We start from the raw sequence: 18,471 nt of genomic DNA, 5'->3' as shown, positions 1-18,471 counted from the left end.
TTTCTTCTATCAACCAAACACGGTTACATTTAAAAAAAAGATTGAATCCAATACTGAGTGATAATATAGCATAACAAGTGATTTATAAGATATTTTTTAAGGCCGGTCATTTTTGACCGGGAACACCACAAGTGTGACTGTGCCATTTTATACAAAATAAAAGTTTTTCAAAACAAACTTCCTGGTGAAAAAATTAAAGTAGAGTAGTGTGATCAACAGTGGCAATTTTCTTGATATTTTATTTAATATTTCTAAAATTATTCAAAAATAATGCTTTTTTTACTCAAAAAATGTGATGCCTACTCTCAGATAAATGAGGCCTATGATTTATCTTACTATCTTAAATATACTTTATAAACTATAATCACTGGCTTCCGGTAAAGGCCTGAGTGACCTCTGACGTATGACGTATTGACAAATGTGGAAGCACAGAGGATAGAGAAAAACAAAAGACCGGTCATGAATTAGAAGTCCAAAACGAGAATTTTTACAGAGAAATGTCGGAGGAGCTTGAGTTTGTTGCCCAGTCCTATTTGTTTGAACCACGATGCTTCAACTCTCACCTAAGCTTACGCTACTCCTACATCTTACGTCATACGTCTGGTCAGAGGTCACTCGACTAGACTCGCATTTGGCCGTTACCGGAAGCCATTATAGTTTATAAAGTTTTAAATATTGATATCTTTCTTACAAAAATGCATCGCTTCACTTCAGAAGGCTTTATTAACTCCCTGGAGCTATATGGATTACTTTTATGATGGATGGATGGATTTTGGGCTTCCAAATCTAAAGTGCCATTCACTCCCATTATAAAGCTTGGAAGTGCCAGGATATTTTTTAATATAACTCAGATTGTGTTGGGCTGAAAGAATATAATGATGGCTAGAGGGTGAGTAAATTATGGAATAATTTTCATTTTGGGGTGAACTATCCCTTTAACCCTTGTGTGGTGTTCAAAACCCTATAACACTTTTGATGTTCCCGGTCAAAAATGACCGGCCTATAAAAAATAGCTTATAAATCACTTGTCATATTATCACCCAATATTAGATTCAATCTTTTTGTCAACTTGTTCTCTTTCAATTATTACTGGATTTATATTTCTATTCACATCTGATTAATTGTAGGTCTAATTTTTTGAGTAAAAAAAGCATTATTTTTTGAAATATTAAATGAAATATGAAGAAAATTGGCACTGTTTATCACACTAGTCTACTTAAATTTTTCACCAGGAAGTTTATTTTGAATAACTTTTATTTTGTACAAAATGGCACATAGTCACACTTGTGGTGTTCCCGGTCAAAAATGACCGGCCTACAAAAAAATAGCTTATAAATCACTTGTTATGCTATATTATCACCCAATATTGGATTAAATATTTTTGTCAACTTGTTCTCTTTCAATTAGGACTGGTTTTATATTTTTTATTTGTATCTGATCAATCGTAGGTCTAATTTATCTGAGAGTAGGCATCTCATTTTTCACACTAGTCTACTTTAATGTTTCACCAGAAACTTTGTTTTGAAAAACTTTTATTTTGTTCAAAATGGCACAGAGTTACACTCGTGGTGTTTCAATGGGCCATTGAAAGTGAATGGGAGAGACTGAAAATAAGAGAAACATTTAGTTTTCAGGAGCATGTTCATTATGTTCATGTACACATATGTGCATGCTTGCAAACATCGAGCCCTTGGACGTGTGCATGTGTGGATGCATGCATATACACGCTACGCTGTCATCATTTATTCACCCTCGAGTTGTTCCAAACCTGTGTGAGTTTCTTTCTTCTGATGAACACAAAAGAAGATATTTTGAAGAATGTCAGTATCCAAACAGTTGATGGGCCCCATTGACATCCATAGTATGGGAAAAAAATCAACTGTTTGATTACCGGTACTGACAAAATATCTTCTTTTGTGTTCAGCAGAAGAAAGAAATTCATACAACTTGAGGGTGAGTAGATTATCACAAAATTTCAATTTTTGGGTGAACTATCACTTTTTCACAGAAATTATAAAGTTTTTCTCCATTTATTTTACACTTTCTCAATGACTTTTATGCTTTGTTGCCTCTAAACATAATTTCAACAACAAATATAATAGAATAGTGAATGTTTAAATGTAATTTTGAACTAAAGACCATTTTCTCTGTATTTCTTACATCACTTTTATGTGATAAATATAACTTTTTTATTATTAAACAAAAATATAAGAGTGCATCTGTACATCACTTTGTTTATTTGTATTTTTCGGTTGAAGGTCACTACAACTAGAGCCTGCATGTGTGATGTTTTTTGTGTTACTTTTGTACATTTATTCTTAAATGTGTAGGACTCGTGTGGACTTGCTACTACTTTATTTACAGTAAGAGAAATGAATGTTGAATGTGTGTATTAGATGTAGTGTTGTAAGGCATGGGCTTATTTTAAGGTTACATCTCTGACTCACAGCTTTTGCTTGTTTTCGGTTTTGAATTGATTTCTTTCACTGTTGTCAGGTGGGGCTTTCTTTTGAACAACAGGTTTGACAGGGACCAGTATGGATGGATAAACTCCTAGCAGATTTACTGAAAAAAGGCAGTGCGTTTTTGATGACACATGATGTTAGAAACTTTGGAGAACACACCCTGAAAAAAGCTTTGAAACTGGGATTGTGGAAGTAGCTCATTCATTTGTCTGCTCATATGAAAGCAATGCATGACTATATGCTTAAAACAACGTATCTTTTTACGTTTTGCAGACCTTGTCACCTCAAACATGAATATTATTCTGCATTACATATGCATAATAAATAAGTATGAATCCATTTGAAAACAGACATGGTTTGCTTTAAATGTATTGGTGCACCGAAACCCGGAAATAAAGCGCGTGAATGGGGGTTGGACCAACTGTGACAAATTCAAGAGCGGAAAAAAGTTCTCTTGCGAAGTGCGAGCAAGTTTTAGACACACAAGGGAAACGTACGAGGACATGGTGGTTGATGAGTGGAAACACACATCTATGTATAAACTACGAATCTATGGACTAATAATAATTGGAAGAAACGCGCATAATGGAACGTTAGAATGAAAGCGCGCTCTTGAGAATTTAGGAAGAAATGAGGCCATAATTATAGGTATGGTTTGCTTAATTTTCTTTTACCAATACTCGTCCTTTTTGTATTTATGTTATTGACGAATTATTGTCATTATTTCATTTCTGCGACTCGTTGTTCAAGTGAATTGCCTGAAAAACACAAACATGGTTTTCGGCTTTGAAACGATGCTTTTTAATTTTTTTGTTTTCAGGCAACACCCGACTGATATTTATACCGAACCCATCCAATGGAAACGACTGGTTTAATTCATCCCTTCTAAACGATTCCTGATGTTGTTAACACCACAGCGTTGGATATTTACTGCATAAAGGAGCTCTATTGTTCGAACACATCACGTAAGGAACTGTGTGGAATTATTAGAATTCTTCGCATCAATTGTGTTGTTTTAGATTCCAAAAATGACTATCAAACTGGACTTTGAAGAGTGCCTGAAAGACTCCCCTCGATTCAGGTAAGAAAGACACACACACACACACACACACACTATTGTGAAAATATTTAACTACGGTGCAAAAAATTGTATAACGAATGTCCATTAAATTATAGTTTTATAAAAGACAGGTCACGTGCAGCACATTAAAATGATAAACTTGACTGTCATGTGCAGAATGTATGACGTAGCAGGTTTGTTCCAAGTAGTTCTAGGATCATGTCAATGGGTTCAGATGAATGGTTTTGGCCCGGGCGTGCTTGATTAAAACTGTTTTCAGAACAGTGTGAAATGCCGTTGCAAAGGCACTGGAAAGAATTTGCTGAGGTCCATACAAAAGGAATGAATGGGATAATGATTAAGTGGCGCTGTGGAGAGTAGGAGGGACCGTGATGGGACGTTTCTAGTACTGTCAAATCGATTAATCGCGATTTATCGCATTTAACATAACTTGTGTTTATATAATGTGTGTGTGTGTGTGTGTGTGTGTGTGTATATATAGGCTATATGTGTGTGTGTGTATAATATATATATATATACATATGTGTGTGTGTGTACATATATATTATGCATATGTGTACACACAAACTTTTATGTTACATGCGATTAAACGATTTGTCAGCACTATTTTTAAGCATTCAAGCGAATATATAATGCTATTATATATCGTCTAGAAAATAATTAGTTCTTTCTCTTTGTGGTTTGGCTGTAGTTTTAGTGGGCATGGAAAGTTTGAGTGCCATGTTTAAGTGTCTGCAGAGGGAGCAGACTCAGAGGGTGTAGTGAGTTAAAAAATTAGGTCATTTGCTTGCATAAACACACACAATTTCCCTTTTCATCTGTCATATGCGAATCTAAACATAGAGAACACGTGGAACTTGTCTACACCAAGAGTACTGTCATGCATGGACTCTTTTGACCTTCAGAGAGCAACTGAAAAGTACGAGTTTCCATGAAGCTGTACAAAGGCCACTGACATAAACACATTCGAGGCCTAGTTTACTTCAGGCTGCGGCTGCCTCCGGTTGCTAAGTAGATGATGGGTAGTGGTGGGGAGCAGGAAGTGAGACGAGAGATACTGACATGATAAACAGGAGACAGGAAGTGTGTTTTAGGGGTTGGATTGCTGCGGAAACTACAACTTTTTCTTCAACGCACAGATTTTTGCAGAAACAAATACATGTTTGATGAGTTCACGTCCATGTAAGCTCTAAGTATACTTTAAAGCTGGAATGCACTACACAACTTTTTGAAATATGAACAGATTTTAAAACACATGGCATTATTAACTTGCCATCTTTGTAAATGGTTACAGAGAAGAAGAAGAAACCTGTGCATCACACACTCCTCGGAGCTGTTCATGACCTCAGACTTCGAACACGTCACAATATTCCTCATTTTAAATAATTCTCGACCAAGGCATATGGAAAATAAAGGTGTGAGGCCTGGTTGAGTTGCCTTAGTAGTGTTGTACCTCACGGTAATGGTAAAGGGTGTGTCATTTCCCAAACACACTTGAAGCAGTTGACCAATCACAACACACGGATCCAGCCGACCAATCAGAGCACTTTGCGTTTTTCAGAAGGAATGGCTTCATAGAGACAGTCAGGAACTAAACCGTGTTACCAAAGTCCCTTTTAAGTAATTTCACTCGGCGGCCATCTTTGAATGCCTTCTGTAATGTTGCGCGTTTCACTTTCTCACATTCATAAGTAATATATGAGTGCACCATCTTTGTGTACATAACGTCTTTGGGAGCTCTTCGCAAATTCTGAGTTTACAAGTTGTAATTACAAGTTCAACGAGGACGGGATCGTTTTTACAAGTAGGAATTACGGTAATTCCTACATGGCGTGAACACACAACGCACTTAAACTCGCGCAATAACATGTGAGGAGAAGTTTGAGAAATTAAAACAATATGTCCTCTTAAATAATCTCAACATATCAAACATGTTTTATGTTTTCCGACTGGATAGAATCATAGTCCAGAGCTAAAAAAACGGACTTTGTGCCCTTCATACACTACACGATTTTTTTGTGTGTGAAATTGGTCTACTCCGGCTCTGACTCTCAAGTCAAGTCAAGTCCCCTTTATTTCCATAGCGCTTTATACAATACATGTTTCAAAGCAGCTTCACAGTGATAATTGAAAAATGATGCATTTCGGCTGTTGTTCAGCTGAAGTCAGTTCAGTGTTGATTCAGTTCGTTGGAAAGATCATCAATTATTAAATTAGTTAATTTCCTCTATAAAGCAGTTCTGCAGAAAATATGTCACCGTCCAGCTTCGTTCAGTTCTCATACAGCAGCGTCAGTGCAGTCAGATCAATAATATTGTTGAACATTTCAATAATAATATTGCAGAAACTACCATCAACTCCTACAAACTATAAATTAGGGCAAATTTGGTCAAAAGTTGTGTAGTGGATTCCAGCCTTTACTTTAAAAAGTCAATTTATTTTATAATCTTTCTCTCAGTTACTGTTTATACATTATGGTAGTAATACATTTTTTAATTTACAAACATAAGCATTATGCATGTCTGTCTGTGTGAAAAAAGCAGGAAACTACTACAAAGAGGCTTAGCTTATTAGGCTTATTTATCTGTGTTAAAAGAAAAGTCTGACAACGCAGATAAGTGTGAACATTCATTGACATAAACACATTTGAATACACGTAAATGCACACTATCACGCGGCCCTAGCGAATTAAATAATGATATTTAACTTGGTTAATATGATTTGTGCAAAGTAAACGTAGTGTTTTTAATGGGTCGAGTTAATATGAGTATTAAGATGAAATGATGGGATTACATTCTTTTTGGAGTTCGGTGTGTGACAATGTATTGGCTATATTTCAATAGGGCAGATATCGAGAAGGTGGAGGTCAACGTCAGTGAACTGGAGACGAGACTTGAGAAGGTGAGGAAATGCTGAGACTCACTATTAGTGCTGCATCATTATGACTAGTGCTCATACACACGAACAAACCACTAACCCTAGTTTTAAATGCAGCACGTATTGAAACTCAAATCCTGTGGCTTGTTGAGGAGACCTATACTACTACTTTAGTTTTCTAAGTGCTTTTTTTTCACCTTGCGCATGATAAAACCTGTAAAAAAATATCCCATTGGCTTATATTTAAGTAGAGACCCAATTGTCATGGAGACTTGGACCAGCATGCAATCAACAATTCAGAACGCATGCAACTTTATGGCAACATCCTGCCGTACTGGCGTCGAGTTTTGCATGTACAAGCACCACTCCTACTCACATTTTCTTTAGAAAATGCTAAAAAAAAAAAAAAAACTCTGCTAATGTTTTAAACCATATCAGAACGGAGGCTTACACCATAAAATAATATCCCAAATACTGCAGGGTTTATTGTTTAGCTTGTTGTCAAATGCTCAAATCCTCAATTTAAAAAAACAAAGTCATTGTTCCTCTCTTTTGTGAAGGGATATAGTGTTATGCAGAGGAACTACAAAGAGGAATTGCCAATTGAAAAGGTTTTAACCACAATCCAAGATAATTTCCCCTTAAATTTATTAGACTGAATGGTTTCAAACCACAGAGACCTACAAATTCATCTACATAGTACTTTGTTAAAGAGGAGCTATAATGCATTTTTACATTTACAACTCTCTTTAGTGTGTAATGTTGCTGTTTGAGCATGAAAAAAGGTCTGCAAAGTTGCAAAGCACAAAGTCACTCCAAAGGCAGTTCTTCTTTATATCAGTGACACTGTTTCTGAACTCCCTGAAACTTTCTCCCGGGAACGAACACTTCACAATATTCCTCATTTAAATAATTCCCGCCCAAGGCATACACTAAATTAAGGGTACGAGGGCTGGTTGAGTTGCGTTAGTAGTGTTGTAACTGGTAGGTTATGGTAAGGGGCGGGACATTTCCGAAACACGCTCGAAGCGGTTGACCAATCACGATACACCGATCCAGCCGACCAATCAGAGCACACTGCGTTTTTCATAAGGAGGGGCTTCATAGAGACAGGAACTAAACAGAGCGATACTGACAGACTGGGAAGAGAGGTGCTGCAACATTGTCAAATATGTGAAGAATAATGTGTTTTTTGAACATTTAAGCATGAAAACCTCTTCTAGTAGAGCCCAACAACAACATCAAGACTTTAAAAAATGGCATAATAGCTCCTCTTTAAATAATTGATCGCAAACTTTGTTTGTAAATGTTTATTTTAGTATGTTATGAATAATATGACATTATAACATCCTGAAAAAAATGTGTGTTTGTATAGTTGGTGAAACAGTGCCACACTATGCTGGATGCAGGCCGTTCCTATTGCCTAAACAGTAAGAGCTTTGTAAATGGCCTTAAAGAGCTGGGACACCACTGTTCTGACGACCCTATTATGAAGGTGAGTCTATCAACAGTCTTTAAACTAGCATTACTTACTGTACACAAGAGCTCACACAGGGTTAGCCACATGTGCTAACCGATACCTGTGACGGTAGATTAAGTTTAGGTATAGGAAGTGAAACGACAAGATTGTAAATTCCAGAACTGTACGGTAACGTTCAGTATGATAAATTCCTGACCGATATGAGAAACAACGGCAATTTCCAGTGTAGTGTAAAATATGGGATGTGAAGATATTTGTACTTTTTCCGATAGAGGTTTACCTCAGGTTGGAAACTTTTAAGATTTGAAACAAAGAATTGAAAAATACTAATGTAAATGCTAACAAAGCAGCACAACTGATTTCTACATTGATAATAATCAGAAATTATTATTAATGATGGCAAATCAGCATATTAGATTCATTTCTAAAGGACCATGTGACACTGAAGACTGGAGTAATGATGCTGAAAATTCAGCTTTTAAAATATAGAAAATAGTTTATATTTTTATTAGGGCTGTCAAAAGATTAATCACGATTAATCACATCCAAAATAAAAGTTTGTGTTTACATAATATATGTGTGTGTACTGTGTATAATTATTTATATATATAAAAACACACAATCATGTATATATTTAAGAAAAATGTGTTATATTTATATATAACATATTCATATATTATATAAATGTATATACTATATAAATGCAAATATTTCTTAAATATATACATGAATGTGTGTATTTATACATAATAATTATACACAGTACACACACATATATTATGCAAACAGACTTTTATTTTGGATGTGATTAATCGGGATTAATCTTTTGACAGCCCTAATTTTTACTGTATATATTAAACGCAGGCTTGGTGAGCATTAGAGACTTCTAGATAATCTTACTGACCTCAAACTTTTGAACGGTAGTGCAAGTGTTTGCAAAATGTGAAAGGAAAGTTCCTGTGTAGCTACATGAGTTGAAATGATTGAGAGTTAACGGAAGCATACAGTAATAGAGGCTGCGTTTCTTTCTTTCAGAAGTGTTTAGAAACGTTTTCTAAAAAGCTTTCAGACATCGTTTGTAGTCAAGAGGTGAGTCAAGTTCTTCCTTTTTACTGTTACTGTTACTACTAGAAACCAACGTGCCAACAATCTGCCTGGAGATGTGTTCCTGTTTTCACTTTTCTTTCGGCTCGTCTCCCATTCCATGAATTGTGTTTCTCCAAACAGGACGTGATTGAAACCACACAAAAGTCTGTCAAGTTGAAGCTACAGAATTTTGTGAAAGAGTAAGTTTTTTTTCTTCCTCTGCCTTTGTACCTTTTTACATTTTCTTTTCTTTTTTTGTATGATATGAAGCTGTCTGTAAACATATGCATGAACTTGGGAGTCTGAGTAAAGAGTAAGTCATGAATCTCACACATTTTTCTGCAGTGGCCCTTCAGAGAGAATTGATTGCAAAAATGTACTCATTCTGTATCTCCCCTCTAAGGGATGTGAAGCGTTTCAAGGATTTGCGGAAGGAGTTCGAGCGAAGCAGTGAGAACCTGGAGACGGCGCTGAGCAGGAACGCTCAAGCTCCACGCGGGAAACAGCACGAGGTGGAAGAGGCCAGCAATAACCTACTGAACGCACGCAGAGCCTTCAGATCAGGAGCCCTGGACTATGTGCTGCAGGTACACACATAAAGGTGTCCGTGTCACAGTGTAATTATAGTTATAAGTACTGAGTGATATTAATTAAGAACATGTACTTACTATAGGGTTAGGTTAGTTGCATGTAATTCTGCATAATTTATAGGTATTACAACAGTAATTGCATGTAATGTGTAACAGAGACTTGAAAATAAATTTAATGGTATCAAACATACTTCATATACAATGGCCTTACGATGTATTTGGACACACTTATAATGTGTAGATATCTTTGCATTATATACTAAAATATCAAACTTAGTGGTATTTACCGGTACCTTTAAAGCAAATGTTTTATAAAAACATTGTTAGGTTTCAATTAATAAAACAATATATTGTTGAGAATGGAAGACAAAAACATTGTGGCACTTTTTGGATTTCACACACCACCTGTTTTGTGCAGATTTGGTTTGTTATATCTAGTTTAATGATTCTCATATATTTTTACTGTATGATTTGTGTCTAAATACTTTTAGGGTACTGTATTTTACAGACTCATTCTCAAACACACTCACCTAGTTTCATGCATGGACATGTGTGTCCTCAATTCAGTATTGTCTCCTTTGGGATATTTGTTTTTGCCTGTATTATTGTCATTGTAAATCGCCTTCTCTCTCTCTCTTCCTAATCTAGATTAATGTCACTGAGTCCAAGAAGAAAACTGAAATTCTTATGGCGGTATGTGTCATAATACCGAATGTATTTTATTAAAGAATCTTATTAAAGTGCCCCTATTATGCTTTTTTAAAAAGGTTCCCAGTTTTGTTTTGGAGGTCTTCTGCAATAGGTTTACATGCATCCAAGGTAAAAAAAAAAAAAAAAATTGCCTAATTGCCTAAAACCAAATTTTTCCCAGATTCTGCAACGGTTTGTTCGAAGATTCAGTCTCTCTAAACTCCTCCTTTGAACCCCTACTCTGCTCTGATTGGTCAGATGGCCCAGTCTGTTGTGATTGGTCTACAGCTTACAGCGGCTGTCGGAAACAGAACGCCTATTACCATATCTGAATTTTAGCTCCGGATCTTCCTCAACGCTTGATACACAGTGATACGAACAATAACGATAGCTTCGGTTTTACCATTTTAATTCCAATGAAGACCATAGACTGCCATTATGCAAATTTGTTACATTGTTACGTTGGTTTGTAACAGGAAGTGAGACAGTTCGACAGTTCAAAATCAATTCTTTGTTTTAGGAGACAATAACTTTATTTGTCGTTCACTTTGATCTTTAAAACTTTGAAGACCTTTTACATCCACATACATCGATATTACACACTGGATGAAAGATAATATTTGAAAAAGCATAATAGGGGCACTTTAAGATAATCAGGACTGAATGGTAACTTACAATCACTTTTGCTTTTGTGTTTGTCTCTTGTGTAAATGTGTGTCAGATGCTTTCTCTTATGGAGGCCCAGGCTCTGTTCTTCCAACAGGGCTATCAGTCACTCACAGAACTGGAAATCTACCGCAAAGAGCTGAGTGATGAGGTGAGAATAATCTATCTGTCTGTCTGTCTGTCTGTCTTTTTTTTTTTTTATGTCTAAAATATTTTTAGTGGTTTCCCCAAATTGAACTTCAATCAGTCTAAACATTATTCAACTCCCTGAATAGTATCCCTCACAACAGCACAAATCTGCAAAACAGGTGTTGTCTCATATGTGATACTGTATGTGAATATGTGAACTGGCTAGGTTTGTTGAGTGTCACGTTTGACGGCATGTTAGAAATATGGCTAAGTCAAAAGAATGGTCCAAAAAGTTAAAGGAAGATATCATTGCCCTTCACAAACAAGGAACAGGATACAAAAAGATAGCAAAGGAACTAAATGTTCCTAGAGACACTGTTGGAAGCATAGTTTGCAAGTTCAAAGTTAAAGAAACAGTGGTTACACTATAGGGCTGCACAATTCATCGAATTTTAATCACGATCACGATTTTGGGTTCCCACGATCAAATTCGTGGGAGTGTGTCTGTGCACGAGCGATAGTGCGCGAGAGAGACCAGGTGTGTCTGCGCGCGAGAGAGACCGAGTGTGTCTGCGCGCGAGCGATAGTGCGCGAGAGAGACCAGGTGTGTCTGCGCGCGAGCGATAGTGCGCGAGAGAGACCAGGTGTGTCTGCGCGCGAGAGAGACCGGGTGTGTCTGCGCGCAAGCCATAGTGCGCGAGAGACTTCAAATAACAATGACTCTGAATTTTATTCACCGACATCGGAATCCCGCTTACATGGCTACCTACCAAATAAATCAATAATTTGACACAAAATATTGATTTAAAAAGGAGTTTATTGATTGTATTGCTTCCGTTGAAGAACACCGTGTCCATGGCAACGCTCTTTTTTTTATGGCAACGGTGTGTTATACTTAGCAGTTCTACATTCTATACATTCTACATTAGAATTGAACCAATCCATGTAATAATAGGTAATAATAATTATAACAGAAGATAATATCTCTAGTCTATCCTAATATTAATTATAAATACAATGTATATAAAATATAAATTAGGGCTGTCAAACGATTAAAATATTTAATCGCGATTAATCGCATTAATGTCATAGTTAACTCGCGATTAATCGCACATTTTTATCTATTCTAAATGTTTTTTGTCCCATTACTTTTTCTCATTTTAATCCTCTTATCAACATGGAAAAGTGGATCGGCTTGCTTTGTGCAAATGTTTTTTTTATTGAAAACAACATTGGCATATACTGTGTTCAATTTCACACTAACATTCTCACTTGGAGCAAATAATCTCTCACATAACACCGTCATCAATAAAAGGGTGAAAGAAATACTGACGAGGTAACGTTATAGAAACGCATCAGCTGTGTGTGTGCTTGGCCATCAAGTTCAGACTGGACGTGCTGCGATGATAGCTCAGTTCACAACGACAAAACACACAGATCACTTTGGTCTTGTCAATTGAACCATTTGGCAACTTTTTAAAAGTAAACTTTCCATTCAGAATCTGGCCTCCATTTCGGCGTCTCGTGCTCATCATTCATCCACTCAAAACGTAACGTGCAGACGAGAAGCGCCGCGTCGTGCAGCGCCTCGTATTTAAAATTCGAACACATTATTATCTATGAGTGTACACACACCGGCGGCGCCATTCAGCGTGTTTATTGCTGGCCATAAACTGAGAAAGTGCGCGTCCGATATGCTAGACGCGCTCAGTTGTCCTAGACGTGGCTCGGCGCTGCGCTTCTCGTCCACTCTTTGGCCGGTTCACAATCCCAAACAGGTGTGTGCGGCGTGCCTGTTGTTTTGTTTCTGGTCTAGCTAGATCCGGTGTGGTGTTGTAGTTTTAATAACGTTACTAGTTGTTGCAAAAGCATGTGAAAAAAACTAAAAAGTTTGCTAGGCGTTAATCTCGCGATAAAAAAATTGACGCCGTTAAAATGGGTTTGCGTTAACGCCGTTAATAACGCGTTTAACGGACAGCCCTAATATAAATACAATATAAAATAATAATACATTATTTATTTGTATTTATTCTTTAAGGAGATGCACTGAATTTTGGTGAATAAGAGGAACTATTTTATTTTGATGCACATATTTGTACATTAGCAGGAAATGTAGCACAATATGGATGTGAAAGCAGTTATAATTATGTGACAATACATTTTTTTTGGTTCAAATCAACAAATAACCATAATAAATAATCGTGATCTCAATATTGATCAAAATAATCGTGATTATCATTTTGGCCATAATCGTGCAGCCCTCATACACTACATGGACGGGTCAGAGAGAGGAAGTTATCAACGGCTGCAATCAGATTTCTGAGAAGGCAGGTTCAGAAAAACCCTCGAGTGACTACAAAAGACCACCAAAAACTCAGTGGCAACAGGCACTGAGGCTTCAGCTGCACAGTTTTTGGATTCTGTTCTGTGAAGCGATGAAACAAAGCTTTTCGGCCCGATGGATCAGTGGTATGTCTGGAGGAAGGCACCATAGGCTCGAGGATGCTCTGCGGCTGCTTTGCATCTTCTGGCGCTAGAAACCCGATTCATTGAAGTATCAGGAAATCCTAGGAGAAAACGTCATGCCGTCAGTGAGGAAGCTGAGGCGGCACACAAACCCAAGAATATGACTTAGATTTCTCAGACGATTTCTCAGAAACGCTGCCAGAAGCTGGTGTCTGGTTATGCATCTCGTTTGCAGAAGGTCATAACAGCAAAATGGTGCTCTACTAAGTACTAAAGATGCTTGCCAAAAAGGGGTTGAATACTTCTGAGACGGCAGAAGTCATTAAAAGTTGCATTTTCAGGAAACCACTTTTGTTGTGTGGAGCTATTTCACATATTTTTGTTTGATTCGTTCATTGCAAAGAGCTGAAAGTCTGTAAATTTAGCAGATAAACTTGATTTGCAATGGGGGTTAAATAATTTCGATTACAACTCTATCAATCGATCGATCTATCGATGTGTATGTCATAAGCATGTGAAGCTGCTTTTGGATTATAAATGCACTTAAAAGAGAGGAAGGGAGAAAAAGTGTGAAGTACCAAGTAGGTTTGAGGGAGAAAAACATAAAACTGATCATGTTGTGAAGTAAAAAAAATTCAGAGATCACATGATGGCCCATCATGACAGGAAGTTTTCTGCCAGAGTGAGCAACAACAGGAAACAGTTTGTATCACACACTGGTTTGTGTGTGTTGGCACATACTTTTGTGCTCACAGATCTGTAAAACTGCCTGAAAAACACCTCAACACTTTATAAGAATGTAAACAAACACCAACCGCAGTTTGTGGGGTTAAAACTTACATGCAAAGTCTAAGATCTGCTAATATCTGCACGTTTTAAATTTTTACTGACAAGTTACCTGAGATCAAAATACTGCTCATGTGATGTTTAAAAGTAGTTGAGGATTCATATATTTGTGTATAAAATCTGGACAAAGCAATGACTTGATGTTACTGAGAAACATGAAGTTGAAATGTAGACGTTTTAGACAGGAAACTTACTCACCTTCTACTGGCCTGTGAAAACCACAAAACCTGCTCGTAGCTTCCTGTAAGCACAGGAAATGGTGAAAAGCTGAGCAAGACAAATGTCAAGAGAGATCGCAAGAGCCTATTCATAGCAGCGAAGTGCTTTAGAGCATCATACTGTATTGCAAATTTAAAAAATGGAAACGTTGTCGGGGTAGAGGGACAAATTAAATAAATTAGATGTGGCTGGGGTCGAGACGTGTTTTTACCAGTATAGTGTTACAGAATTGGGGACAAGTGGAAAAGCACTGAGACCGCAAGGAGTGGAAAAGATAGGGGGGAAGAACAGGAAATTACGTGGAATATAACAAGCGAAAGTGGAGGTGATCTTCATGACCTCTTCTTGAAATAGGTCAGGGCCCTGAGCAAGTCCCAGCGTATCTTACATCCTTTTCCTATTCAGTTAAAGGATTAGTTCACTTTAAAAAAAACTTTTGCTGATAATTTACTCACCCCCATGTCATCCAAGATGTCCATGTCTTTCTTTCTTCAGTCGAAAAGAAATTACGGTTTTTGATGAAAACATTTCTCCATATAATGGACGTCAATGGGCCCCAAACGGTTCAAGGTCCAAATGACAGAGTCAGTGCCGCTTCAAAAGGCTTTAAACGACACCAGACGATGAATAAGGGTCTTATCTAGCGAAACGTTCGGTCATTTCAAAAATAAATAAAAAAGTTTAAGTTTTATAAGCACAAATGCTGTGATGCGCGTTCGTGACGTCACGTAATACGCAATTACGTTGAAAAGGTCACGCTTCACTGAGTCAGTGTTTACAAATGTGCGGAAGGAGGACCATATACACATATTCAAATGTCTTTGTGTCAGTTTATCGTTTAAAATGCCCATTTCTTGTGTGTATCCTGGGTGTTGTAATATTAAAAAGCCTAAAAGAACATTTTCATCAGGACAGACATTTTTTACTTTTCATAGAAGCGTGACCTTTTCAACGTAATTGTGTATTACGTGACGTCACGAACGCGCATCACAGAACAGAGCAAGGCGAGCGTTTGTGCTTATAAAACTTAAACTTTTTTATTTATTTTTGAAATGACCGAACGTTTCGCTAGATAAGACCCTTATTCATCGTCTGGTGTCGTTTAAAGCCTTTTGAAGCGGCACTGACTCTGTCATTTGGACCTTGAACCGTTTGGGGCCCATTGACGTCCATTATATGGAGAAATGTTTTCATCAAAAACCTTAATTTCTTTTCGACTGAAGAAAGAAAGACATGGACATCTTTGATGACATCGGGGTGAGTAAATTATCAGCAAAAGTTTTTTTTAAAGTGAACTAATCCTTTAAGCCCCTGAGTGACGTGCACTTTGACTCTTCACTAACTGTGGTCCAGAAACCCGCCGCACTCCAGATACACTTCAATTATAGAAGACGTATCATCACAACTCTTGACAAGAAAGGTCACATAATGGCTATATACAGCAGTGGGGATTTAGGCTGAGCCTCAGTGCATGTGTTTATGATTGTGCGATATGCAATTAAACTTCCATTCTGAGATCTAGTTAAACGGTCCAAACCTCAGTCTCAAAGTGTTTCCATCTTTTCAGGATTTTCTGTCCTATCTGCCATACGCTCACATACCCGTTTCTGGTTTTCTGCTCAAATCTGATGTTTTGTGAGGTTATCACATGTCACAATGATACCCTGGCTGATTTACGTGCATAAATAACCATTGTAACATCCACAGAAAATTTCACAATATAACTTAATATAATATAATATTTAGTTTTATGCATATGAAAGTAATAGATCGTAGAACTTCTTGTCTTGCATTAACAATACATGCATTTTAACAAATTATTTGTGTATCTTTCTGTGTAGAATACATTTATTTAAAGGTCACGTCAAGGATTAATCAAGCTTTCTGTTATGATGATTGAACTGGTTTGATTTTACTTCATTCCAACCTTACTTTTCACAAAGCAAACAATCTGTAAAGAGTCCGATTTATTTCTACATAAAACCAGTGTTGGTGGTAATGCATTACAAGTACCGGGTTATGTAATCAGATTACTTTTAACTAAGTAACTCATTACTTTTGAATTTACAACAAAATATTTGAGTTACTTTTTCAAATATGTAACGCAAGTTACTTTTTCACATTCATATTGACTGACAGCTCGTCTGTCCCCATGTTGAGAGAAATCGTGAAATTCAGTATTACTCAAAATAAATAGGTTACACAATTAGGTTGCACAAATATACTTTATATATTTAATCTCACTTTATTAAGCAATGTCTTTGCTGGAGAAAGAGTGTTGAACTTTCTTCTCCTACATCCTATTCTTCTGCAGTCCAGAACGCAGCACAGCTGAAGGTTTGAGTTGCGCCCTCTACTGTACAGAATGTGGATTTCCTTCAGCCTGAGACTGATTCATTTCACTTTGGTGTGAAAGGGATTTTAAATTCACCAAAAAAAATTTACTTTTTTGTTATCTGAAAACGGATCCGCATGGTGGAAAAAAAACTGATTTGAGGCACTGTGGTGTACAGGTCAAACCCGAAAAATTAGAATATCGTGCAAAAGTCAGTAATTCAACTTAAAAGTTGAAACTAATATATTATATAGACTCATTACTTGCAAAGTGAGATTATTCAAGCCTTTATTTGTGATAATTTTGATAATTATATGGCGTACAGCTTCAAACTCAAAATTAGAATATTCAATTCAATTCAAATTTATTTGTATAGCGCTTTTCACAATACATATTGTTTCAAAGCAGCTTTACAGAAAATGCATTTCAGAAATGTACATACAAAAATACAGTTAGTTAATCATAAATTTAGGGCATAACATATCGCTGGCGTTGGGTCGTCTCTTCACAGGCGTCGAGTCGTCTCATCACAGGCGTTGGGGCATCTGAAGTCTCCATGAGAGGCTGGATACAGAACTGGAGCTGACGAACTCTATTTGAGTTATCTCGGGACAGGCGTCAAGAAACAACAAGAAAGGGCAGATGGGAAATAATTAGCGTAGCTGCTGTTCATAACATGAATGCATTTGATCTGATTTAACTGTAGTATAAAAGGTATGAGATGCATCATGTGAATGCTTGGCTAAAGAGATGCGTCTTTAATCTAGTTTTAAACTGGGAGAGCGAGTCTGAACCTCGGACAATATCAGGAAGGCTATTCCAGAGTTTAGGAGCTAGATGTGAAAACGCCCTCCCTCCTTTAGTGGACTTAGATATCCTAGGTACGACCAGAAGCCTCGAATTTAGCGATCTTAAAGAGCGCGATGGATTATATGGCGATAGAAGATCCCTTAAATACACAGGAGCTAAACCATTTAGGGCTTTATAAGTCAGTAGCAATACTTTGTAATTGATACGGAACTTAATAGGTAACCAGTGTAGAGATGATAAAATTGGTGTTATATGATCATATTTTCTTGATCTGGTAAGAACTCTAGCGGCTGCATTTTGGACTAACTGTAGCTTGTTTACTGAGGAATATTGTGAAAAGGTTTTCATAAGCTGTAAGCCATAATCATCAAAATGATAACAAATAAAGGCTTGAAATATCTCACTTTGCATGTAATGAGTCGATATAATATATTAGTTTCACCTTTTAAGTTGAATTACTGAACTTTTGCGCGACATTCAAATTTGTCGAGTTTCATCTGTACATTGCTCCTGTAACTTTGACGTAGACACAAATAAAGGAATGAACTATAAAATGTGACTATAATTTCTCCTCTTTTTGTCTAGTATACTCAAATGGCCCTGAATTCTGCAAGAGAGAAAAGGGACATGGACCAGAAACTCGGTGCAGTCAAGAAAAAGGTAGTAAGACTCTCACTCTCTCTCGAGTCTCTCACACACACACATGCACCATTGTATCTTTTCTCTACACA

General features: G+C 36.9%; 1 protein-coding gene across 2 annotated transcripts in view; it reads left to right on the top strand.

Moving 5' to 3' along the window:
- The first annotated feature begins 2,859 nt into the window (after window positions 1-2,859).
- Window positions 2,860-18,471, top strand: part of acap1 (ArfGAP with coiled-coil, ankyrin repeat and PH domains 1) — a 28,494-nt gene continuing 12,882 nt past the window's right edge. The window contains exons 1-10 of one of the 2 annotated variants that reach the window (XM_079589908.1): window positions 2,860-3,113; window positions 3,286-3,546; window positions 6,390-6,447; window positions 7,799-7,918; window positions 8,939-8,992; window positions 9,131-9,189; window positions 9,393-9,576; window positions 10,228-10,272; window positions 10,991-11,086; window positions 18,326-18,400. In XM_079589908.1, the coding sequence (XP_079446034.1) occupies window positions 3,494-3,546; window positions 6,390-6,447; window positions 7,799-7,918; window positions 8,939-8,992; window positions 9,131-9,189; window positions 9,393-9,576; window positions 10,228-10,272; window positions 10,991-11,086; window positions 18,326-18,400 (744 nt within the window). In that variant the 5' untranslated portion in view covers window positions 2,860-3,113; window positions 3,286-3,493. The remainder of the gene's footprint in view (window positions 3,114-3,285; window positions 3,547-6,389; window positions 6,448-7,798; window positions 7,919-8,938; window positions 8,993-9,130; window positions 9,190-9,392; window positions 9,577-10,227; window positions 10,273-10,990; window positions 11,087-18,325; window positions 18,401-18,471) is intronic. The other variant, XR_013794992.1, reaches the window with a different exon arrangement.

Source organism: Phoxinus phoxinus, assembly GCF_949152265.1.
Source record: "Phoxinus phoxinus genome assembly, chromosome: 2".
Taxonomy (NCBI): Eukaryota; Metazoa; Chordata; class Actinopteri; order Cypriniformes; family Leuciscidae; genus Phoxinus; species Phoxinus phoxinus.
The sequence above is the reverse complement of the archived record's forward strand: the minus strand, read 5'-3'. Positions and strand labels throughout refer to the sequence as shown.